The 22,368-nt window shown below is 39.2% G+C and overlaps 1 protein-coding gene and 1 pseudogene across 1 annotated transcript in view; one reads left to right on the top strand and one right to left on the bottom strand.

The window, feature by feature from the left end:
• Positions 1-788: 788 nt before the first annotated feature.
• On the top strand, positions 789-5,581 carry LOC106701248 (small ribosomal subunit protein eS6-like; annotated as a pseudogene).
• Positions 5,582-8,087: 2,506 nt separating this feature from the next.
• The window catches only part of UBR1 (ubiquitin protein ligase E3 component n-recognin 1), a 156,273-nt gene continuing 141,992 nt past the window's right edge, over positions 8,088-22,368 (bottom strand). The window contains exons 45-47 of the mRNA XM_070378127.1: positions 12,087-12,257; positions 10,710-10,811; positions 8,088-8,382 (exon numbers count right to left, since the gene is read on the bottom strand). Of these exons, the coding sequence (XP_070234228.1) occupies positions 8,241-8,382; positions 10,710-10,811; positions 12,087-12,257 (415 nt within the window). The 3' untranslated portion in view covers positions 8,088-8,240. The remainder of the gene's footprint in view (positions 8,383-10,709; positions 10,812-12,086; positions 12,258-22,368) is intronic.

Below are 22,368 nucleotides of genomic sequence, written 5' to 3'. Positions count from 1 at the left end.
TAGGGAAGACTGACACTCATTGATTGAAATTAGTAAAGTTAGAAAAGAAACTAAAAGTTAATTTGCAATTACCAAAGTAATTCTAATCATAGTTATTTCTTGATCGACTTCCTATTTATGCCTAACTTTTATGGAATACAAAACAACAAACCACTAAATGTTAAAATCTAACTTTTTACAAATTGGGTCCTACTAGAACAGTAAATTCTCTACATTTTTGCTCAGTCTTTTAGGTTTTCACTTTGTTTCAAAGTCGTCAATTAACAAAGCATTGTTCAGTTCAGTCGCTCAGTCGTGTCCGACTCTTTGCGACCCCATGAATCGCAGCACCCCAGGCCTCCCTGTCCATCACCAACTCCCGGAGTTCACTCAGACTCATGTCCATCGAGTTGGTCATGCTGTCCAGCCATCTCATCCTCTGTCCTCTTCTCCCCCTGCCCCTAATCTCTCCCAGCATCAGAGTCTTTTCCAATGAGTCAACTCTTCGCATGACGTGGCCAAAGTATTGGAGTTTCAGTTTTAGCATCAGTCCTTCCAATGAACACCCAGGACTGGTTGGATCTCCTTGCAGTCCAAGGGACTCTCAAGAGTCTTCTCCAACACCACAGTTCAAAAGCATCATTTCTTTGGCACTCAGCTTTCTTTACAGTCCAACTCTCACATCCATACATGACCACTGGAAAAACCATAGCCTTGATTAGATGGACCTTTGTTGGCAAAGTAATGTCTCTGCTTTTGAATATGCTGTCTAGGTTGGTCATAACTTTCCTTCCAAGGAGTAAGCGTCTTTTAATTTCATGACTGCAATCGCCATCTGCAGTGATTTTGGAGCCCCCCAAAATAAAGTCAGCCACTGTTTCCCCATCTATTTCCCATGAAGTGATGGGGCCAGATGCCATGATCTTCGTTTTCTGAATGTCGAGCTTTAAGCCAACTTTTTCACTCTCCTCTTTCACTTTCATCAAGAGGATTTTTATTGGATACTCACAATTTTTAAATGAGAAAGTGGTGAGGTGATGTGATTCCTGATCTGTGTCTGCAACAGTCTGGAAAATGAGTGATTTTCAATCTAGTTCAGCGATTAGCAGCTCCAAAAGCTAAATGGCTTTCTGTGATTTAAAGTAGAATAACTGACTGGCAATGCTAATAGCGCACCCTAGTGGCCATAGTATTCCACTGCCAGCTGTATTGGAATAGAACAGGCTCTTCTATTTTGTCTTATTAATCAAAGCTGACTATCCAGTGGGTAGGGATTTATATAATTTTTAGAAATCAGATGATGATGATAAATATGATCTTTAAAAATATATTTCTTGTGGTTTTACTTGGATATTTAATGTTCTACAAAATAAATCTGCAGATGACAAGTGAAACGTCCAGAAATTTAGTGGGTAGTACATCAAGGTAAAAGCTGACTTAAAACACAACATTAAAAAACTAAGGTCATGGTATCTGGTCCCATCACTTCATGGCAAATAGAAGGGGAAAAAGTGGAAGCAGAGGCAAATTTTATTTTCCTGGGTGCCAAAATCACTGCAGATGGTGACTGCAGCCATGAAATTAAAAAACATTTGCTCCTTGGAAGCAAAGCTATGACAGATTCAGACAGCATATTAAAAAACAGAGTCAACACTTTGCTGACAAAGGTCCACCTAGTCAAAGCTATAATTTTTCCAGTAGTCATGTATGGATTTGAGAGTTGGACCATAGAGAAGGCTGAGCACCAAAGAATTGATGCTTTTGAATTGTGGTGAAGAAGACTGAGAGTCTGTTGAAATCCAAGATCAAATGGGTCAATCCTAAGGAAATCAGTCCTGAATATTCATTGGAGGGATTGATGCTGAAGCTGAAACTCCAATACTTCAGCCACCTGATGGGAAGAGCTGACTGATGGAAAAGACCCTGATGCTGGGAAAGATCGAAGGCAAAAGGTGAAGGGGGCAGCAGAAGGTGAGATTGCTAGACAGCATCACCAACTAGACAGACATGAATTTGAGCAAACTCTGGGAGATGAGTGAAGGACAGGGGAGCCTGGCATGTTATAGTCCACGGGGTTGCAAAGAGTCAGACACAACATAGTGACTGGACAATGACAACAAGAGATAATTTACTTTTTTCAGTTCATCTATATTGTTTATCGAGGACCACATCAATTATTACAATTTAGCTAACTAGTTCCAGCAGCTGCCACAAACAACTTGTGACCGCCCCTGACTGAGGCTTGTTTGTAGGAAAATAAATTCCAGTAACTGATTTTGCATTCATTGAATTGCATTATTTTCATTTTATATTTTACACTGAGCCTGATAGGTTCATTTGTTTCAAGTCATTTTTGTTAACAGTTTGATAACATTTATTATAAAATTCTTTTTAGTGTCTTCTGGAGATGAATTTCCCCTAAAGGAAATGTCTATCCTCAAAATGACTTAATATGTGCATTTTTAAATTGATTGGCTTATTAAAATCACATTTGATTGCACTAAATGGAGACAGACATATTTTATCTTTTAAAAATCAATTATTCTCCATTTTGACTGCCACTCTCCTTCTTAGGAGAAGAAGAAATATCTACATTATTTCAGCTGAGGCTCCTAGCCGGTCTTCTTTCCAGTCTTTGCAGTGTCTTGTTTTTTCCACAGGGTAGCCAGAGAGCTCTTTCTAACTGCAAATCTGATCACATTATTCTTCATCTATGAAAACAATATTAGTGATTTCCTCATTGCCCTGAGTATCACTTACAAAGCTTTTTTATGATCAATTTTCACTCTTGTTATTAAGTAACCACACTCTATTCTCCCATCCATTTAGTAAAAGAAGAAATAAAGTATAAATACTGGAAGAGAAAAGAAAAAATGTTTATTACCTACATAGTAAATATCAAATACATCTAAAGGAAAATATTAAAATTAATGATATTAAAAATGATACAAATTATTTATAAAACACATGGAACGCACTGAATCAGAAACCTTTATATGTTGCTGTGTTTCTAACAGGAAGAATACTTAGAATTCGGGAATCAAGCAGTCACTCCAACTCACATCTTAAATGACTCCCTAGAGAATTCTGTGCTTTCTGTCCTTGCAATTCTGGGCTCTTCACAGTTAGATGTCTTGGTCCCCAACAGTGTTTCACTCTTGCCAGGGGACACAGCAAGGGTCCTTCTAAACTATAAACTATGGCTGTGGTCTTTTGGACTGCATGCAACTAGCAAGCGAGTAAAGGAGTTGCCATTTTGGCAGGGGCAGTTGACCTTGATGAGCAGAAGGTAGGGCAGCTCTTGGGTTAAGGAGAAGGAACACGTGTGGAATTTAGATGATGTACTTGGACACTTCTGGGTACTCCCTTGCCCAGTTGTGACTGAATGAATGGCTTAGTGCAACAACTTAAACCTTTTTTGCTCCCAAATCTCGGTATCTGCTTACTGTAGGACCTAACCAACACGCTGATTATGTTGTTTAGATCTGCTATATTCTTCTTAATTCTTTGTCCACTTTATCTAGGATCGTGAGATGTTTGTTAAAGTCTCCTTTATTAATGTGTCTACTCATCCTTTTATATCCTGTAGTTTTGCTTTAGGAAAGTTGCTGTTCTACTACAAGATATCCTCAGCCTGCACAGTTCCCACATACAAGATTTTCCAGTTACCATGTTTTAATTTATTAAAATTAGTCCTCAACAAAATGGTTCAAATTTCACTTATGATGGTATATAACTGAGTAATTTCATAAAGTGCAAATTACATGGCTATTCAATCCACAAATCATTAAATAACAGATGTGTGTCAATGATCAGTGACCAATTCTGTAACTTCTTTCAGAGTTTGCTGGTGATTGGACATTACAAATCTGTTGTTCAGCTCAGTGATGGAAGGCAAAGCATATAGTTGTGTTGTCTCCTTGTCTCCCAGTAATAAATCCATTTGAAATTTTAAGAAAATGGACAACCAAAACAGGGAATGGCCAACAAAGATAAAAATGCAGCAAAGAGACGAAAGTGATAATGCTGGAAGTGAAATTCGAGTCAAATCTAGATGTTTTATAAGTTATACTGGAGTTATAGAAGTAGTAGTTAACTATGGAATTTGAGAGACTACTGCTACTTGAGAGATTGTGTGTCAGAAGCTAGTGAAGGCAAACTTCAAAATATATATATTTTATGTGGTTATGTGGTTAATATATATATGTGTGGTTATGACGAATGTTCTGGAAGGAACACCAAAAATCTTCACACTAAAGGAACTCTTGGAAGTATTTCACGGCTTTGGAACACAACAGGGTAAAACTCTGGAAGCTGATCCAAACTTAGAAATGTGACAATTTGCCAATGCCTAGAAAAGATGCTCACTTTGTATCATCATAAGTTATACAAAGAGAAGGCAGGCATGCTTGTTATTTTCTTGTAAGTTTTAGAAAAAAACACTTTAATTTTCAATGTTTCTAATGTTATAAACTACATTGCACTACATAAATATTATTTTTACTACTTTCATTTCCCAATACTTTTACTATTGACAGTTAAGAGTTTGTTTTGACCAAAAAGTTTTAAGGCCATAGAACAACTGTACCTTTCCCATTGATTACTAAGATTGCTTTCTATGGTTCCAGCTTACATGACCATATATGCAGTAATTCATTACTGTACAAAGTAAGGACTGCCTGTATTTGGTCCCAATTCTCCACATCCTCACCAACACATTATCTGTCTTTATCTTTAAAAGACAGCCATTCTTGTGGGTATGTAGCAATACTTCATTGTGATTTTGATTTGCGTTTCCCTAATGACTTGGTGATGGACAGGGAGGCCTGGCGTGCTGCGGTTCATTGGGTCACAAAGAGTTGGACATGACTGAGCAACTGAACTGAATGACTAATGCACCTTTTTTCATGAACTTATTGGCAATTTACATGTACATCTTCTTTGGGGAGAAAAATCTATTCAAATCTTTTGCCCATTTTAAAATTAGGTTCATCTCTTTAATGTTCATCTGACTCTGTTAGCTCATCCAATTTTTTAAAAAATAGGTGAGCTTTGTCTTAGTGACTCGGAGGTAGTCAGCTGCTTCAGAATGAAGCTGAACATCTCTTTCCCTGCCACTGGCTGCCAGAAACTCATTGAAATGGATGATGAATGAAAACTTCGTACCTCTTATGAGAAGCATGTTGCCACAGAAGTTGCTGCTCACACTCTGGGTGAAGAATGGAAGGGTTATACATGGGCCGAATCAGTGGTGGGAATGACAAACAGGGTTTCTCCATGAAGCAGGGTGTCTTGACCCATGGCTGAGTCCACCTGCTACTAAGTTAGGGACATTCCTATTATAGGCCAAGGAGGACTAGAGAAAGAAAGCACAAATCTGTATGAAGTTGCATTGTGGAAGCCAATCTGAGTGTTCTCAATCTGGTCATCGTGAAAAAAGGGACGAGGATATTCCTGGACTCACTGATGTTACTGTGCCTCACTGCCTGGGGCCAAAGAAGCTAGTGGAATCTGCAAACTTTTCAGTCTCTCCAAAGAAGATGATGTCTGTCAGTATGTGTTGAGAAAGCCCCTAAACACAGAAGGTAAAATTATTTACTGATAAAGAGTATATGGTCAAAAAGTTTGGAGACAATTACACAAAATGCCTATGTGTTTTAAAGAGTTTGTCGGGGCTGACAAATATAACTTTTAGCTAGAGCTCCATTCTAGGTATAGTTTTTTATACTTCAAACCCAAATCCCCAAACATGAGAAGTCCCTTTCTTTCTTTTTAAATATACACATATAAGATATTTTATTTCAAAAAGCACAGAACATTATACAAGTTTTAAATTTACATTTTGCAATAAAAGATATCAATATATGCATTATTTGTATAACTTCATCATGGATGGAATTTGAATCAGTGGTATAAACAAGTTGCAGTCACTAAATATAGATGATCATCACAGTGAACCAAAATTCATAGTTGTTACGAAATGACAAATGACCACTAAAGGGTGACCTCACAGCCCATACACCAACATAATAAATTAATTATACAGATATATGTTCTTCTTCACTGCATCATTAAAATTCCTGCCAGCCCCTCACCAAACATTAGAAAAACGCAGTCTTGGAGCCAATCTGTTGAACCAGTTCCTCCACATAATACACTATAGAAAATAAAGTGACTTTTTGCTCATTTTTAAAGTTCATAAGCTTTTAAATTGTTTACAATGATGAAGGCAGACAACGAGGATATTTGAACATAATTAGAAATCCCTTGGGCTGGGGGCAGCACTGAGAACATAAGTTCATCTACAGTGCAAAAATCTGAGTCAACCTCAGGAAATGGAACTCAACAGGAAATGGGTTCTTTGGCAGTAAAGATCTGACTGGCCACTGTAGGATAGTCCCTCTGGCAGCTTGAGAGCCTAACTCTAGGATTTATGAAGTGGATAGGAAAAGGCTAGAAATGAAAAAGCAATTTATCTTTGCTAAACTGGGGCCAACTGATTAGGGCAGAAGTGAGCATCTTCTGTTTCCCAAGCAAATGGCTCAAACCTTTCCAGACAATCCATCCAACAAATTATATAAGAAATAAAGGGAAATGTAATCCTTTAATCATACTGGTAAATTTGACAAACTGAATACTGAAATTTCTAATCCTCACCCACCACTAGTTAATAAATTGTTCACTAGAGTTATATCTATTAATATTTCCTGATATTTTCTGAATGATAATTATTCAAGTAGAAAATCATGATTGTGATTCTGATACTTGTTCATGCCAATCCCTTATTGAAAAATCCAGACTTTCTTATGCTACATAAAGATACCAAAAAACCTAACCCCAAATGTGTATCATCAATTTGCAAATACATTTTTACTTGCTTGCTTTTGCTGAGCAAAAAGAAGGTAGGAAAACATTTAAATACATATGACCATGGTCACCAAAGGCAAAATAAGATAGTCTTTGAATGCATCTTTCAAACTTCTAACTTTATCCCAGAGACAACAGAAGCTAAAATATAAGATCTCAATTTCTCTTCTGCCTTCTGTTTTATATTCCAAGTTCTTGATATAAAAAGTTAAAGCCAAGAAGTCTATGCACAGATTCAGGAGAGCTCTGTTATTTATAAACAAGATGGCTCAACCACAGCATGTTATATATAACAGGACACAGACCACTGATAACATGGCTTTTTTGGTTGGTTGTACGCATCATCTACCCAGAGTTTATGAAAAGTTTGCACACAGATAACAAATGAAGGATCTGTCTTACAAAGACATTAGAAGGTTACAGAACAGGCTTAAATCTGATTGTTCTAATTTATATCCAATGCTCCACTCATTGGGGGAATTTTTTTACCCTCTATAGATAGTTTAAACAGAACTGCAATAGGTTTCTGAATTAAATACAGTGGTGCCACAATCAAGAGATAAGTGAACTCATTTTAGAAACTTGCCTTTGTAAAATGAAAGTATAATTTCAAAACCCAACAAAGCTAATCCTCACCATCAGAGGTGAGGATTGCAGGCTTTGTCACATCAGGGATAAATAATGAATACACTATCCTAACTCTTCTTGAGGTCTACAGAAACTTGACCTCAAGGAAAGAAAGCATTTCCATACCAGCAGAAATTTGCCGTAGAAATGGAAACTCCATAGAGAAATTTAATTTTTGGCTGAAACAGTAAGTGTAACATGAGGGGCATTTCCTTAAGAGAGACATATTAATAAAAGGTTTACTTTTTAGAAAACTTTCTCAACTGAAGTATACCACATGGTTTCTGAATTCCTCTTTAGCTGCAAGGGAGACTATCACAGATCATTAAAATCTTGTCTGTGATCCATTAGTTAAACCAAATTTTGGGGGAAAAACCAAATTGTAGAAGAGTTAATATATAAGAATGCTCGCCAACTGCTTGATGTGACTTCACTTTTCAGATGGATGGAGTGAAATGGGACAGATGATGAAGGGAAATGAGTTTTCTGGAACTATTAGCAGAATCAGACACTTGGGGTGAAGAAGCAATTCTTTAGTGTTCTGGAACATAAACCAGATTAATCTATGTTGTTTTTTTTTTTCCCTTTTAAACATGTTTGCTAATTGAAAGAAATACTCCATTAAGGAATATTTTATTGACGTATGTGAATCTGGACATGGAGCAAAAGACCCTCTAACCCTTCCAGCTTTCAGCAAGGTCTCCATAATTTTGAATCAGTCTTCATTCCTGTCTTTATTCGTGATTGTTCCCAGGTGGAGGTGGAGCTCACAGTAACTGCCAGTTGAATCCAAATAACATCTGATTAGTTTCCTGGCTCCTGGCAATCTCTTCTATGATGCAGTGCTGTTGCCACACCAAATGGAGTTTCCGATACCGCTCACGAGATAAATGAAGGGGGTTGCCCCTCCTTTAGGAGAAAATAACAAAACATGTAAGTTTGAATCAAGTAATTGTAATATCTTTATTGTTTAAATTATACTGAACGTGTGAGATACTCTTGGAACTGGTGGAATCACCAGGACAAGGTTTTAAAAAGTATATTTTCCATTCAACACTGATCACTATGACCTGGATCAGTCACTTGGCTAATGAAGCAGACACCTACTCCTTGATTCAGAAAAATAGGTCAAGTATACCAGGTGACTAGTGGTAAAGAATCTGCCTGCAATGCAGGAGATTCAGGTTTGATCCCTGGGTCAGGAAGATCCCCTGGAATAGAAAATGGAAACCCAGTCCAATAGTCTTGCCTGGAGAATCCCATGGACAGAGGAGCCTGGCGGGCTACAGTCCATGGGGTCACAAAGAGTTGGATATGACTGAGCACGTATGCATTGTGCTGCTGCTGCTGCTGCTAAGTCGCTTCAATCGTGTCTGACTCTGTGTGACCCCATAGACCGCAGCCCACCATGCTCCCCCGTCCCTGGGATTCTCCAGGCAAGAACACTGGAGTGGGTTGCCATTTCCTTCTCCAATGCATGACAGTGAAAAGTGAAAGGGAAGTTGCTCAGTCGTGTCCAACTCTTAGCAACCCCATGGACTGCAGCCCACCAGGCTCCTCTATCCATGGGATTTTCCAATAAAGAGTACTGGAGTGGGGTGCCACTGCCTTCTCCAATGCATTGTGCTAGGAAAGACCAAATACATTTGGGTTTCCCTGGTGGTTTAGATGGTAAAGAATCTGCCTGCAATGCAGGAGACCTGGGTTCGGTCCCTGGGTTGGGGATATCCCCTGGAGAAAGGCATGGCTACCTGCTCCAGTATTCTTGCCTAGAAAATTCCAGGGACAGAGGAGCCTGGCGGGCTACAGTTCACTGGGTCACAAAGAATTGTACACTACTGAGTGACTAACACTTTCACTTTCACATACCATGGGCATTATGGGACCTCATTTAAGTCACCAGAAAGGTTTATAACTTGACGCAGTTCTATTCAATTTTGAGTTGCTAGCCTAAGTAGGTCTTTAATGGCTTTTTGGCCTCATCCAGTTTATTCAGTTTTGATTTCTGAACTTATAATGGTTGACATTAGGTGTGAGGTGTCACACTAAGCCCTCAAATTATATGCTGTTCCTCAGAAATATTTGGTTGTTATGTCTTTCTGACACAACAAACTTGCTGGTGATTAGCAAGTATTTAAATAAAAGTACTCCACACCAATTCTAAAGTCACACAGTTTGTAACACTGTATAATAACTAGTCCAAAATGACCGAAGTTTGGTTATTGCCAATGATGGAAAACTGAGAGATTCTCAGCCTTGAGGCACTCACATGTCTCATCTGGTTGAGTTCTTTCATATCACGTAACTAATTTAAAAATTCTGCTTCTTCACACCTTCCTGGAACAACTCAGACCTATCTGCAATCATAAACTACTTTCACCACCCAGCGTTTTTCTTCCTGAATCCAAAGACCTTCTCTATACAGGTTAAAAGCTGTTACAATAAAAACAATTTCCTGTATGAACAAAGAAATTCCAAACCTCATTTAATAAGCCAATTCATATTGAGTAATACACTTCAAAAGAACAAACTTTCAGTTAAACAAAGAGAGATAGTTTACGGTAAGGGGATCTAACCTTTATCTAGATGTACTTTTTTTTTCTCATACCCATGGGTGGTACTCCAGTTGTTAACATCAGTGAAGGATATAGAAAATTTCAGGATTCTAAGTATTTTTGCTAATGCTTGGGAGCAAAGGGGGCTGACATAGCTGACTAATAAAAAGTTTCAAGTATGGCAATGGAAACTATGAATATCCATTTTAAACCAAGCTCCCTCACTGGACACCACAGATTTTTTTTCTTTTATTTATCAACTTAAACCTTTTAAGTAATTCTAAAGAAAGGCTGATTAAAAATAGCAGAGGTTTCAAATTTTAGGATGACTTGGGTCTAAATATTTTGGAGAAGTTATTACCCCCAATTTGTTTTCTGTGTTTTTTTTGAGGCCTCCATGTGGCATACAGGATCTTAGTTCCCCGAGCAGGGATCAAACCTGTGTCCCCTGTAGTGGAAGTGGGGAGTCTTAGCCACTGGACCACCAGGGAAGACCCTACCCTCAAATTTTGGAGAAGCACAAAGTTGTTGAAAATTATTTGTTACATTTAGGATAGCATCATATTTAACATTTTCAACTTATAGCTATTTAAAATATCTCTCAATACGTAACACTAGCTTTTGTGTTTAAAGACCTGCTACCATCCACGTACAATTTGAGTAAAATTTAAAAAAACTTACTTCAGGCCAGGATCTGTTTCTCCATATTCATCTAAATAAGGGGCTGGATAGGCACAGCCTCTGGCTTTACCTTCAACCAGGACCACTCTACACTCTCTGATTCTGAAGGACGAAACAAACAACAGGAATATTAGGAAGTGCATGTATGCAAATGACAGGCACTGCATCAAGCTAATCTAGAAATGGCCATGGGTGTCTTGTTAGGAATTCAGTATAAAGATAATATAAACATAGACAAGTAGACTAAACTGTGTTTTGTCTAAATAAAAGAAAATGAACATTGCTATTTTTGTTGACGCTATGGGAAAGGATCCATGGATTTAGGGAAATGGGGTCAGCCAGTAGTACTGGCTAAATATACTGAAGAGAGGAAGGAGGCTGTCCTGTTTGAACCATAGGTACCCTGGAAAACAGTGGCTAGGGTTGTTTCTGCCCTCTTTCCTGACCTATGACCTGGAGGTGGGGGAGGGAACTTAACCAAAGAACAGAACCACATCTCCTAGTCTGATAACCCTGGGCCAGAAAGAAGGTCATCTATGGAATTGTCATGCCTTTTCTGGTTAGAGCCAGCCTCTAAGAGTACACATTATAAAGAACCACTGCAATCTTGAAGATACCTGGGACTCTTAGAGCAGAGAAATGGAAAAATAAAAAATAATGTTTGTGTAGGGGTAAGTTCTCTACAGAGAAATGATTAAAATAAACGGTTGGAATAGGTAGTAGGTGACTTGCTGTAGATTCCCTAAAAGAAAATAGATGTTTGAACTTGGCTTCCATGCCCTTACTCCCCTTGTTCCAACAGATGCTGAGAAGCAGTGATTACATATTCCCCAGTGTGCGAGATGTTTGGGTTTATGTAAACAGAAACTATATTACATGGAGAGAATGGAGAGAAAAAGCACAGGCCATCGACTTTGAATTCTCTCTCTCTCAGGAACTTGCACTCTTCTTTCATAGATACGAGAGATTACTCGTCTGTTCTCAGTCATTTGCTAACATACCAGGGGAAACAATGGTTGACTGACAGAGGAAAGTGAAGAAAATTAAAACGTTCAAAGAACAATATAAAGTAACAATTACATGTCCTTTGAAAATGTAAGTTTTAAGACTCTGAACTCTTTCATTCTACCTGAGTTTTACACTATAGCAGAATAATCAATATAAAGTTTCATATTTAAGGTTTTCCACAAATAATAAAAATGTGAATAGATTCCTATTTTTTAACTACTAATTTTTAAAACTATTTCAACTGCATGTGAATAACAAGTCTATGCTCAAACTTCTGACAGATCATATCCTATCAACATACTGTCCTGCCATAATGGCCTCTAGACTTGACTCAAATTCCCTAAGTTAATTATGAAGCATCCTACTTACTTTAGGAAAATGCAGACTCCAGCACCACAGTGAAGTGCATGAAAAATGCAAGCTCCCACCTCTTCCCCATTCACCATTTCTTGGCAGCAAATGTTCTGAGAACATAGTATGGCTCCGCAGAAAAGACAGAGGACAGGGTGCTTTCGCTCGTCATCTGCAGACCGTGGGCACCTCAAAAGGGAAGAAACCATTTAATATGATGGAGAAACAATAAAAGCAAGATAATCAGTTAGCAATGAATATATAATATTTAGCAGTGTTTCAGATGTATTAGTGTTTTCAGCACTTGCAGCTTTGCAGTGAAGCAAGCTCTAAAAGACAAGGAAACATTTAATTAGATGATTCTTCTTTTAATATTTCTCCTTAAGACAACAAAAAGTCTTCTGATTAATCCATAGTAAGAAACTTTATTTGTGAATATGCAGGGTTCTGGTGATTTCCCATAGAGTCTGGCAATTAAATATGCCTTGAGATTGAGATGCATTTAGAGAATTGAGTCTTCATTTGACATGACTGATTTATAGCCAATTTCCCCCTGCTGGATTGGTTCAGTCAAGTTTGTGTCCATAATGTTGGTGCAATATGACTTTGAAGGTATATAACTGTGGCAGTTGTTTTAACCACAATTTTTAGTAAGGGTTTGAACACATTTCCCCCACTTTTTTGGAGTATTAAGATCTTTAGGCTTGAAAAGGGGAGACTGTAGTCTTTGAGTTGAGGCACCTTCCAACCCAGAAACACAGTCAAGTCTTCCGAAGGAAAAAGTAACAAAGTTGACTTGCTTGAACTAAGTAAGTAGTACTATGAGATTTGGCCATTTAACACAGTGGTATGCCAGATCTTTGCTATAAATGACCCCTAAGGGGTGTATCACTCTATATTAAAGTGATAATTGCTATCTCTGAAAGGGAGCGTTTTATATTCTTATCTGCTATATAATGGATATAAAGCAAACATCAATTTGCACAGCAAAAAATAAATGCAACCCCAGGAGAGATCTAGTGATGCCCACAGTTGGGTTAGAATAAAGAGCACCAACACAAATTTTCATTAGGGTATTTACAATTTATTCTCTGAAGTCCAGTGTCTTAGGCAAGATAAGAAAACCACCATTGTCTATACAGGAGCAGAGGGACTCTGTGCACAGGTATTCCATTCCTGTCTCCTACAGATATGGGGATTAGTTTCACTTCCAGGATGTTGCTCTTTTTGGATAAAGCCAGCATTTTCTTTCACATTTAGCACAGAATGGCTGAACTCCATCCTAGAGAGTAAAATGGGGATGATGCCTAAGACACAGTCACTGAGCGGCCACACTTCTACCTAGAAATGATTCAGTTTTAATGAAAACTGGCAGTAAAAATAAAACTGGAAGACAGCATAATATTTATTTTCATTTTTACTTGAAACCAATAATATCTAATATCACCCAAGAGAATCTTCACTTGGATTAATGATTAACATTCTTCTCAGATCTTCCTAAGAGCCAACTGCCTGACACTCTTGAATGAAGCCAACATCTATTCACTGGACCTCTGTGGTACCAATGCAGCCCTAAGATTAGGACAATCACTGAATTTGGATCTGGATGCAATCTTTGAAATCATCCAGCTAATTTTTCAAGGGCTGAGAGGTAAGTGATACAACCACTTCTTTAGCTGGCTGACCTTAGTCTGCATGAGACAAGCAGCAAGGAAGCTGATATTGAAGTAAATTCTAACTGGGAATAGAGGCTGAGCAATGGGCTGCCCAAGCTCCTTCTGGGCCAGTTATATCCCCTGGCTTTGTGACTCAAAGCAATAGTTATAACTAAGTAAGACAATTTCGTTAGTCATCCTGTAGGGCTGTGATTCTCAGAGCAGGCCAAAGAAGGGCTCTTCAAGCCCTTAAGATGATCCTAAAATGCAATCTCTCCCTTTGGTTCCTTCAAGTGACAGCAAGTTATTTAACATATAACTAAAGACTATTAATAAGTCACCTTACAGATAGAGGCAGTTACCTGGAATTACTAATTGGTATCCTTAAATTTGAGAATTATTTATGTTTAGTGAGAGACCTAATTAGGTTTACAAAGAAGTTTAGTTGTTGCACAATGCTTGGGAATATTATAAAACACCCAACTGAGCTTTGGAATTTCTGCAATTTGGGGAAAGGACGCTTTGTTAATGGTACATTATCAACTGAGTCTTGAACAGGCTTTGATTTTCAGGCTACTGAGATTCTTGCCTTTTAATTATAAGTTACTACTAGTTTCATGTCTGATTTGCTATGGGTGTTGTGTGTAATGCCACTGGAGCATCAAGGATACATAACGGCATCAATAGTAACTTTGGCTCATTATTTTCAAGATGATGCACTATGATTCCAATATGAAATATTCAGACACCAATGCTAAAGTAGATAGGAATTTGATTTCTCCATTCAGTGACATTTCACTGGTGGTGTGCTGTTCTTTGGAGAAGGCAATGGCAACCCACTCCAGGACTCTTGCCTGGAAAATCACATGGACAGAGGAGCCTGGTGGGCTGCAGTCCATGGAGTCACTAAGAGTTGGACACAACTGAGTGACTTCACTTTCACTTTTCACTTTCATGCATTGGAGAAGGAAATGGCAACCCACTCCCGTGTTCTTGCCTGGAGAATCCCAGGGACAGGGGAGCCTGGTGGGCTGCTGTCTATGGGGTCACACAGAGTCGGACACGACTGAAGCAACTTAGCAGCAGCAGCTGTTCTTCATCTTATGCTAGTCAAATAACTTGCATCATATTAAAGATGGTAATTGCAAAATGAAAATTACTGTTACCTTTATAGAACATAATTTTATTATATAGAAATACGGGTTTAAGCTCATGATTTTCTCTTATAGAAGTAACAGGTAATTCACATATGGTATTAGCAATGACTATAATGTAACTTGTTTATACTGCTTCTCACTAGTCTTTATCAGACAGTATTTTTTTGATTTGGAAGTGATCAGTGAAAGGGAAGAAGATAAAAGGAAGTTTGAGAAACACTGCTTTAGAATAGTGTTTAATCTGATTGAGGTAGGAGGAACATGGTGCCAAGAAAGGAGTGTACTCCTCTTCCCAGTACCCAGACTTAAATCTGAATCACAGTGTTATCTGTTTTACTGTTATAATTACTGTTATATAATACTGGGCTTCCATATAAGATTGTGTTTGGAAAAAAAAAAAAAAGAGTTCTTCAGTGTTATTTCAGTGGATGAATATGGTCACCACAGTGTAATGCATGGAAAACAGTGTCTAAAAACACACGTATAAAAGATATTTCCAAGAGGGTTATTGCTTGTGAAGCTGAGAACAGTGTGGTTCCTCTACCAGAACAACTACTAATCTGGTAAGAACTGTCTGAAGCAATTATTTTGGGAACTGAGTCTGGACAAACATTTGCAGTGTCCAAAGGAATGCCTGACAGAAAAGAGGCTGGTAACTTTCAGTGAATTTTGGCATTTTATATAGAGATTACCATTCTTATCCTCAAGCTCCACAGCAGGTAGCTATGGGGGTGGCTGCCCGCAATCATGGTGCAATGTGTTGCTGTTGCTGCCAAGGTGGACAAGAAGAACCTTGTCCTCAAAAAATTAGGGTTGTAAGCTTAATTTTCCCTGGCAGTTCACTGAGGGGCTGGCACAGGGACTGGCCATTGTTTCAACTCCCATGGGCTGAAGCAGATTTCTTGGTGATGATGATAGTAGAGAGGATTTAAAGAGGCAAAACAGTCTATATTTTTCATTCTCTTTTTTTTTTCTTATTGGATCCAGGCATTTAAGGAAATCTCTGTCAGTCACTAGCTGACCACAGAGATAATGGAACAGAGATTCCACTTCCAGAACACACAACAATGAGTAGAGTCTTTGCAAAAAAGGCTTGGAAAAGACTAAAACAAACATAACTATAGCCTTTACCAAGCAACAATGGCAGTTCCTAGGATGGGGGGGTCTCTAATTTCCAGAATTATTACATCACAATACTCAAAATGTCCCATTCTCAACAAAACTTACAAAGAAATGGAAAAGTATGGCCCACTCATAGGAAAAAAAAAGAGATTGACAGAAATTATCCCTAAGGAAGCCCAACACACTAAAAACAAAGACTTTAACTCTCCTAAATATGCTCTTTGAAAGAAACCATTGATTAAAAAAAAAAAAAAAAAACTAAGGAAATTAGGAAAATATATGAAAGAGTAGGGAATATCAGTAAAAGAAATTATAAAAAGGAAACAAATGGAAAAGTACAATAGCAGAAATTAAAAGCTTACAAAGGTGTTGACTAGCATATAGAAGCATGCAGAAGAATTAGTAAATTTTCAGTTCAGTTAGGTCACTCAGTCATGTCAAACTCTTTGTGACCCCATGAAGTGCAACATGCCAGGCCTCCCTGTCCATCGTCAACTCGCGGAATTTACTCAAACTCATGTCCACTGAGTCAGTGATGCATCCAACCATCTCATCCTCTCTTGTCCCCTTCTCCTCCCACCTTCAATCTTTCCCAGCATCAGGGTCTTTTCTAATGAGTCAGTTCTCTGCATCAGGTGGCCAAAGTACTGGAGTTTCAGCTTCAACATCAGTCCTTCAAATGAATATTCAGAACTGATTTCCTTTAGGATGGACTGGTTGGATCTCCTTGCAGTCCAAGGAACTCTCAAGAGTCTTTTCCAACACCACAGTACAAAAGCATCAATTCTTCAGTGCTCAGCTTTCTTTATAGTCCAACTCTCACATCCATACATGACCACTGAAAAAACCACAGCTTCGACTAGATGGACCTTTGTTGGCAAAGTAACATCTTTGCTTTTCAATATGCTGTCTAGGTTGGTCATAACTTTTCTTCCAAGGAGTAAGCGTCTTTTAATTTCACGGCTGCAGTCACCACCTGCAGTTTTTGAAGCCCCCCAAAATAAAGTCTGTTATAGTTTCCAGTGTTTCCCCATCTATTTGCCATGAAGTGATAGGACCAGATGCCATGATCTTAGATTTCTGAATGTTGAGTTTTAAGCCAACTTTTTCACTCTCCTCTTTCACGTTCATCAAGAGGCTCTTTACTTCTTCTTCACTTTCTGCCATAAGGACGGTGTCATCTGCATATCTGAGGTTATTGGTATTTCTCCTGGCAATCTTGATTCCAGCTTATGCTTCATCCAGTCCAGCATTTTGCATGATGTACTCTGCATATAAGTTAAATAAGCAGGGTGACAATATACAGCCTTAATAAAGTCCTTTTCCCATTTAGTACCAGTCTATTGTTCCATGTCCAGTTCTAAGTGTTGCTTCCTGACCTGCATACAGGTTTCTCAACAGGCAAGTCAGGTGGTCTGGTATTCCCGTCTCTTGAAGAATTTTCCACAGTTTATTGTGATCCACACAAAGGCTTTGGTATAGTCAATAAAGCAGAAATACATGTTTTTCTGGAACTCTCTTCCTTTTTCCATGATCCAGCGGATGTTGGCTATTTGATCTCTGGTTCCTCTGCCTTTTCTAAAACCAGCTTGAACATCTGGAAGTTCATGGTTCACGTACTGCTGAAGCCTGGCTTGGAGAATTTTGAGGATGACTTTACTATCGTGTGAGATGAGTGCAATTGTGTGGTAGTTTGAGCATTCTTTGGCATTGCCTTTTTTGGGGATTGGAATGAAAACTGACCTTTTCCAGTCCTGTGGCCACTGCTGAGTTTTCCAAATTTGCTGGCATATTGAGTGTAGCACTTTCACAGCCTCACCTTTTAGGATTTGAAATAGCTCAACTGGAATTTCATCACCTCCACTAGCTTTGTTTGTAGTGATGCTTTCTAAGTCCCACTTGACTTCCCATTCCAGGATGTCTGGCTGTAGGTTGGTGATCACACCATCGTGATTATGTGGGTCGTGAATATCTTTTTTGTACAGTTCTTCTGTGTATTCTTGACACCTCTTCTTAATATCTTCTGCTTCTGTTAGGTCCATACCATTTCTGGCCTTTATTGTGCCCATCTTTGCATGAAATGTTCCCTTTGTATCTCTGATTTTCTTGAAGATATCTCTTGTCTTTCCCATTCTATTGTTTTCCTCTAATTCTTTGCATTGATCCCTGAGGAAGGCTTTCTTATCTCTCCTTGCTTTTCTTTGGAACTCTGCATTCAAATGGGAAGGTATTTCCTTTTCTCCTTTGCCTTTCACGTCTCTTCTTTTCACAGCTATTTGTAAGGCCTCCTCAGACAACCATTTTGCCTTTTTGCATTTCTGTTGCTTGGGGATGGTCTTGATCCCTGCCTGTTGTACATGTCACGAACCTCCATGCATAGTTCTAATAATACTAATAACGGCTAACAACTTCCCAAATTTGTTGAAATATATGAGTCTGCACATCCAAAAATCAAACTGAATTACAAGCAGGATAATTTCAGAGATCCACACTTAGGCACATTATAACCAAACTGTTAAAAGCCAGGACAAAGAGAGAAGTTTGAAAGCAGCCAAAGAGAAGCAACTTATCCCATACAAGAGATCCTCAATAAAATCAACTGCTGGTTTCTCATCAGAAACCATGGAGGCTAGAAAATAGTATGATGATACATTTAATGTGCTCAAACTAAAAAACTATCAATCAAGAACCTGATATCTGGCAAAATAATCTTTTAAAAATAAGGAAGAGAGGCGGTCCTAAGATGGCGGAGGAATAGGACGGGGAGACCACTTTCTCCCCCACAAATTCATCAAAAGAACATTTGAACGATGAGTCAATTCCACAAAAAAACTTCTGAATGCTAGCAGAGGACATCAGGTACCCAGAAAAGCAGCCCATTGTCTTCAAAAGGGGGTAGGAAAAAATATAAAAGATAAAAAGAAAGACAATAGAGGCAGGGATGGAGATCCATCTGGGAAAGGCAGTCTTAAAAAAGAGAGAAGTTTCCAAACACCAGGAAACACTCTCACTGGCGAGTCTGTGGCGAGCCTTGGGACCTCAGAGGGCAACATAACTGGGAGGAAAAATAAATAAATAATTAAAATCCACAGATTACGTGCCCAATGGTAACTCCCAGCAGAGAAGCAGCGCAGATGCCTTCATCTGCCACTAGCAAGCCGGGGCTGCATTGCTTAGAGTAAGGACCGGGCATGAATGCCCTGAGGGCAATCTGAGGGAACTAACTTGAGATAGCAAACCAGAGTTTGCTATCCCATGAAAAGCCCTAACCTAAGACACCACCAGGCCTGCTCACAGAACAAAGGACTGAGCAGAGCTAGCTGGCTGTGGACCGGCCCACCCCCCAACCGGAGACAGGTAGGTGAGGGCAGCCAGAGCTCGAAGAGGGCAATCGCGGCCCCAGAGAGGCATCATCTACCAAACTGCAAGCAGGCTTTGTTGCTAACCAAGACTTCTTGGGATTCTGAATGGTAAACATCCACTGGGAGGGTTGCAGCCAGAGATCAGCTCCCCAGAAGAGACACACGGCACACCTGAGAAGATGTGCTGGTTGTACACCCAGAAAATGGAGCGGCAGGGACAGGGAAGGTGATAAGTCACAGGGACTGCGCATGCTAAACACCTGGTCACCTGAGCTGCTCAGACCTGGGAAGGGCACAAAACACAGGCCCAACTGATTCTGCGCCTTTGTGGAGTACCTGAGTACCTGAATCTGAGTGGCTTACACCTGGGAAGTGCATACAACCCAGGGCTGGCCTCAGACAGTTCCTGGCAGAGCAACCTAGAGCCTAAGCAGTGTAGACAGGGAAAGCACACACACCGTGAGCGGGGGCAAACCCAGTGTGGCCGGGACACTGCGAGCACATGCCAGTGTTATTTGTTTTCAGTGTTCCTCACTCCCCAAGCACAAGTGAGCCTAAAAAAGTGTCCACCACTGCCCCCTTGTGTCAGGGAGGAAATTAGACACTGAGGAGACCAGCAAACAGAAGAAGCTAAAACAGAGGGAACCTCCTTGGAAGTGACAGGTACAATAGATTAAAACCCTGTAGTTAGCACCAACTACATAGGAAGGGGCCTATAGATCTTGAGAAGTATAAGCCGGATCAAGGAACTATTTGAAAATGAACTGACCCCACACTGTCCACAACAACACCAGAGAAAGTCCTAGATATATTTTTACCATTATCATTCTTTAAATTAAAAAGAAAAAAAAAACCTTAAAAAAAATTTAAGTCCTCTATTACTCCTTTAATTTTCATTTTTATAACCTACTTTTACTTTGCAAAAAAAAAAAAGACTCTATTTTTTAAAGCAAACTACATATATATATATATATATTTTATAATTTTTTGTGACTTTGTTTTTTTCTTTAATATTGTATTTTTGAGACTCCAACCTCTACTCTAGATTTTTAATCTTTGCTTTTTGGTATTTGTTATCAATTTTGTACCTTTAAGAACCCAATCTTCAGTACCCATTTTTACTTGGGAGCAAGATTACTGGCTTGACTGCTCTCTCCTCCTTTGGACTCTCCTTTTTCTCCACCAGGTTGCCTCTATCTCCTCCCTCCCCCTTCTCTTCTCTACTCAACTCTGTGAATCTCTTTGTGTGTTTCGGAAGGTGGAGAACACTTATCGAACTGATTAATGGCTGGATCTGTCTTTCTCTTTTGGATTCCCCCCTTCCTTCCCCTGGCCACCTCTGTCTCCTTCCTCCCTCTTCTCTGTATAACTCCATGAACATCTCTGAGCGGTCCAGACTCTGGAGAGCACATAAGGAAGTGATTACTGGCTAACTTGCTCTCTCCTCTTTGATTCCCCCTCTTCTCCTCCCGGTCACCTCTATCTCCCTCCTCCCTCTTCTCTTCTCCATGTAACTCTGTGAACCTCTCTGGGTGTCCCTCACTGTGGAGAAACTTTTCATCTTTAACCTAGATGTTTTATCATTGGTGCTATATAGATGGAGAAGTCTTGAGGCTACTGTAAGAATAAGACTAAAAACCAGAGGCAGGAGGCTTAAGTCCAAATCCTGAGAACACCAGAGAATTCCTGACTCCAGGGAACATTAATTGACAGGAGCTCATCAAATGCCTCCATACCTACACTGAAACCAAGCACCACCCAAGGGCCAAGTTCCACAGCAAGATATACCACGTAAGTTCTCCAGCAACACAGGAATGTAGCCCTGAGCTTCAATATACAGGCTGCCCAGTCACACCAAACCCACTGACGTCTCATAACTCATTACTGGACACTTCATTGCACTCCAGAGGGAGGAAATCCAGCTCCACCCACCAGAACACTGACACAAGCTTCCCTAACCAGGAAACCTTGACAAGCCACCCGTCCAACCCCACCCACAGCAAGGAAACTCCACAATAAAGAGAACTCCACAAACTGCCAGAATACAGAAAGGCCACCCTAAACACAGCAATATAAACAAGATGAAGAGGCAGAGAAATACCCAGCAGGTAAAGGAACAGGATAAATGCCCACCAAACCAAACAAAAGAGAAAGAGATAGGGAATCTACCTGATAAAGAATTCCAAATAATGATAGTTAAAATGATCTAAAATCTTGAAAACAAAATGGAGTTACAGATAAATAGCCTGGAGACAAGGATTGAAAAGATGCAAGAAAGGTTTAACAAGGACCTAGAAGAAATAAAAAAGAGTCAATATATAATGAATAATGCAATAAATGAGATCAAAAACACTCTGGAGGGAACCAACAGTAGAATAACAGAGGCAGAAGATAGGATAATTAAGGTAGAAAATAGAATGGCAGAAATAAACGAAGCAGAGAGGAAAAAAGAAAAACGAATTAAAAGAAATGAGGACAATCTCAGAGACCCCTGGGGCAATGTTAAACACCCCAACATTCGAATCATAGGAGTCCCAGAAGAAGAAGACAAAAAGAAAGACCATTAGAAAATACTTGGGGAGATAATAGTTGAAAAGTTCCCTAAAATGGGGAAGGAAATAATCACCCAAGTCCAAGAAACCCAGAGTCCCAAGGTGGGACAGGATAAACCCAAGGTGAAACACTCCAAGACACATATTAATCAAATTAACAAAGATCAAACACAAAGAACAAATATTAAAAGCAGCAAGGGAAAAACAACAAATAACACACAAGGGGATTCCCATAAGGATAACAGCTGATCTTTCAATAGAAACTCTAGGCCAGGAGGGAATGTTAGGACATACTTAAAGTGATGAAAGAAAATAACCTACAGCCCAGATTACTGTACCCAGCAAGGATCTCATTCAAATATGAAGGAGAAATCAAAAGCTTTACAAACAAGCAAAAGCTGAGAGAATTCAGCACCACCAAACCAGCTCTCCAACAAATGCTAAAGGATCTT

The sequence above is a fragment of the Bos mutus genome, chromosome 10 (assembly GCF_027580195.1).
Source record: "Bos mutus isolate GX-2022 chromosome 10, NWIPB_WYAK_1.1, whole genome shotgun sequence".
Taxonomy (NCBI): Eukaryota; Metazoa; Chordata; class Mammalia; order Artiodactyla; family Bovidae; genus Bos; species Bos mutus.
This window is presented reverse-complemented; position numbering and strand designations above follow the sequence as displayed.